Genomic DNA, 4,059 nt, shown 5'->3' with positions numbered 1-4,059 from the left:
TGTGTTTGGGGGGGGGGGCTGTGTGAGAGAGAGATGGGGAGAAAGGGAGAGAGGGAGCAGTGTCTTCATATAGTAGGCTGTTGTTCGGAGGTGTAAGTTGTCTTGGTTTTGTGCGTACTGTTGCTATGTTCTCTGATACAGTATTATATCTTTTAGATGCACACATTTACAAGACCTTTTTATATGTCGAGGGTTTAATTCTGAAACATTATGTATCTGAATATTTTAGAAAAAAAAATCTGGCATCAGATAGAGAGAAATCAATATTTCACAGACACAAAGGAATTCTATTTCATAAAAATTGTTGTACAAGCAAAAGGTCTTTAGAGAAATAATAAGTGTAAAAGCTTTCCACTTTGTGTGCTTTGGCTGCCAGCAGTCATTTTCTACAAGAAGATGGGTTCAAGGTTTTGTTTGTTTTTAAATTGTGGATATCTCAGTAGTCGAATGAAATTCATCTTTAATTTTCATCTTGCCAGTGTATAGGCGTAAACACACAGAGCTGCAGTCTATTCAGCTGGAGCTGCAGAGTCCAGACTGCAAGCTCAGTAAGCTGCGGGCCTCCACCATCATGACCGACTACAACCCCAACTACTGCTTCGCCGGCAAGACGGCATCGGTAAATGACCTGAAGGAAGTACCGCGACGTAATATCTCCCTCACCAGGTAAAAGAGCCCAGATTAAAGGTCCACAACCATCAATCTTGTTACTGCTGCAAGCACTGTGTCTTGGGACCATTATGAACAAATGCAGTTTGAGTTGAACACATCTGCCTACATCTGTGGTGGTATCACTGACTCAAGGACAACAGTATCTGAACAAACACGACAAATGGCAAAGTTCACTGTAATTATAATGAAAACTAATTAGTACAAACTATTTAAGTATGCTGGACTCATAAATACAACATGGTCTGAGTAGCAGTTTAAATAAAGCCTGAAATATTAAAGTGTGAAGTCTCATAGTGTATGGGTCTACTGCAGTGATCCCAGGGGCTGAGAAATGATTTTTGCAGGGCTCTTTTCAATTTTTAATGCATCTTTCATCAGTTTATCATTCTGGTTCTTAATCTTTGTGAGAAATTCCTTTCTTGTGGACCCATGAATATTTTCTGGCATCTAGATTTAAGCAAGTTATGAATCAAGTGAAATAGCTACAAAGGGGAAAATCAAAACTATAATTTGGTGTCAAAGTACATTCTACACTTTGACATCTGCAGCAGGATGTCACACATAGACAGTTATTTGCCTCTGTGGGCTGAAGAGCTGGAAAACCTCTAATTTAGAATGTCTGCCAAGCTGTTTTAAAGAAATCACTTGTGCAGATTTTTTTTCCATGGCTCCCATAGCATGGGAGGTATATTGTGTGTAAGCAAGAAAACATGTATATGTATATGTATATGTATATGTATATGTATATGTATATATGTATGTATGTATATGTATATGTATATGTGTGTGTGTGTGGTGGTGTGTGTTATATATGTATAGTATATCATGTATATATATATACTATACATATATACTATATTATATATAATATATATGTATATTATATGTATATGTATATATATATATATATATGTATATGTATATGTATATGTATATATATATATATTATGTATAATGTATATGTATATTATACTATATATATATATATATATCATGTATATGTATATGTGTATATATATATATATATATTATATATGTATATGTATATATACTATGTTTAATAATATATATATATACATGTTATATATGATATATATATACTATATATATGTATATATATATATATTATACATGTATATGTATATACTATATTATATATATAGTATATATACAGTATATATACACTATACATATATATACACACACACACACACACACACACATGATACATATACATATACAATGACATACACATATACATTAACATATACATTGTTTTTCTTGGCTGGGCTGCTTCTAGTGTGAAAGTTACAGCTTAAGCGTCTAAAACATAAATTGTTTTTGTAAATTTAAATGTGTTTGTTTGTCTCCAAGGGGTCTGGGTCACGGTGCTTTCGGTTGAAGCTCTACGAAGGGCTGGCAGTGGGGATACCAGGTGAACCAAGTCCACTGCAAGTGGCAGTCAAGGTGAGTTCTCACCTAGTTTCTGATACACTAACTGTTTTTCTACAGTCAGCTGATTAAATCAGATAAGGCACTACATACAAAACATAATAACTACTGGATATAAAACATTCATAGCACTGATATTATTTTTCTGTTTACAATAGACCCTTCCAGAAGTTTGCTCTGAGCAAGATGAATTGGACTTCCTCATGGAGGCTCTAATAATCAGGTAGGTTCATTAGACAATGAACAAAGGTCTGCCTCAAATTGTGCCAACAAAGCCATTTCTGACACTTTTCCCTGTGGTGTTTCTGTCCCTGCAGTAAGTTTAGCCACCAGAACATTGTGCGTTGTGTAGGAGTGAGTCTGCAGGCCATGCCCAGGTTCATCCTGCTGGAGCTGATGACTGGTGGAGACCTCAAAACGTTCCTGAGGGAGACCAGACCCCGGCTGGTGAGACAGACTGCTGGATCATGCTCATGTGCACATTGTCATTTAATAGTGCATTTCATTTTAATTTTTTTATTACAACCTTAAGCCAACACTCAAACATACTAATTTTGTCTTTACAACCACAATGTGTACCTCTGTTTTTTGCCTGTGATATATTCACAAATATTACATTCTGTCTCTCTGTGATCAGGAGCACCCGTCCAGTCTGACCATGGTGGACCTTCTCAATGTGGCCAGAGACATCGCTAAGGGCTGCCAGTATCTGGAAGAGAACCAATTTATACACAGGTATTTCACCCAATGACCACACAGTTTTACATATGAACATGATTTATCAAATATAGAGCATGATTATAAAAGGATGTATGTATTGTGACCCTATATTGCTCCTACCTAAACAGATCAGAGTCAGAGAGGAAAACAAGTAAGCAATGTACAGTACATATGGCATATGGGTATGCATATACATATGGAATGCAAATGTACAAAGGAAAATATACAAACTCAACATGGACTTGCCCACATTCATCTGCTGACTTCTGCTCAGAATGATGAGCTAACTGCATCCATCCGAGCGTAACATATGGTCTCTGCATGCCTTCTGCATTTGGTACGATAGCAGAAAGGACAAGTGATGAGTTTAGCATCGGAGCAGGCAGATGGACTAGCCGGCTTGCCTTTTTATGGTCTGCATCCAAGGCACAAGTCAACAGAGTGCCCTGTCCATATCCATATTCACGGCAGTTGGTGAACCGGAGAATGAGACTAAAGAAATTTGAAATTGTTCTTTTAAATCTGTCTTGCAAAGATCTCCTTCATGGATGTCCATAAGGAAAGTCAAGTACATGTCGAAAAGGGAAAAGGTCAAAATGGCTCCTACAATCACATCAACACAATTAAAGTGCATCCCCCTTTCATCGTGCCTGTTTGACTTCCTAGGAATTGGCCAATGACAAACGAGGCCTATTAAACCTTGTTTGCCCCAACGTGGCACAGTGAAGCTCCATCAATCCACCTAATGGCTGACTCTTCTCCGGATGCTTGTGGGCTTCTATACAGCCCACCCGTCTGTCTTCAAACCTGTATTAAAATTCACCCTAACACTGTCCTTGAGGCTAATTTCAATTTTTATAGAGGTGTGTTTACTCAGGGTTGAATAAAGGGCAGCTGAATTAAGGTAGAGTGGAGGAGTAGCCGCTACTCAAAAATGCAGCTTTTTCTCAAGGGATTGCAGGGCGGGATGATGAGCTGAGCTGTGCTCCAACAGGTTAAATCACAGGGTTAATGCTGTCTGAGAACTTACTCTGGGTTCTGTGTGTTTCTGTGGCTTTCTCTGAAGAGGTATTTCTCTGTAGTTCTGGCCAGTCGGTCATGTTATTTTACTCTTAAAAATGTTACTCTTATTTTATTTCACAACAGGCTTGGTACTCACATTGGAAATTGTAACCACCTGAAAGGAACCGTGTGCTGAGGAGAGTCAAGTACTTT

At 37.7% G+C, this 4,059-nt stretch overlaps 1 protein-coding gene across 1 annotated transcript in view; it reads left to right on the top strand.

Annotated features, from left to right (window-relative positions):
- LOC118336964 (leukocyte tyrosine kinase receptor-like) overlaps nt 1–4,059 on the top strand; it is a 186,595-nt gene that overhangs the window by 172,726 nt on the left and 9,810 nt on the right. The window contains 6 exon segments of the mRNA XM_035673737.1: nt 480–666; nt 2,047–2,071; nt 2,074–2,139; nt 2,283–2,347; nt 2,442–2,571; nt 2,762–2,859. Of these exon segments, the coding sequence (XP_035529630.1) occupies nt 480–666; nt 2,047–2,071; nt 2,074–2,139; nt 2,283–2,347; nt 2,442–2,571; nt 2,762–2,859 (571 nt within the window).

Source organism: Morone saxatilis, unplaced genomic scaffold (assembly GCF_004916995.1).
Source record: "Morone saxatilis isolate NCDOM2014 unplaced genomic scaffold, NCSU_SB_2.0 Contig3, whole genome shotgun sequence".
NCBI classification, from domain to species: domain Eukaryota; kingdom Metazoa; phylum Chordata; class Actinopteri; family Moronidae; genus Morone; species Morone saxatilis.
The sequence above is the reverse complement of the archived record's forward strand: the minus strand, read 5'-3'. Positions and strand labels throughout refer to the sequence as shown.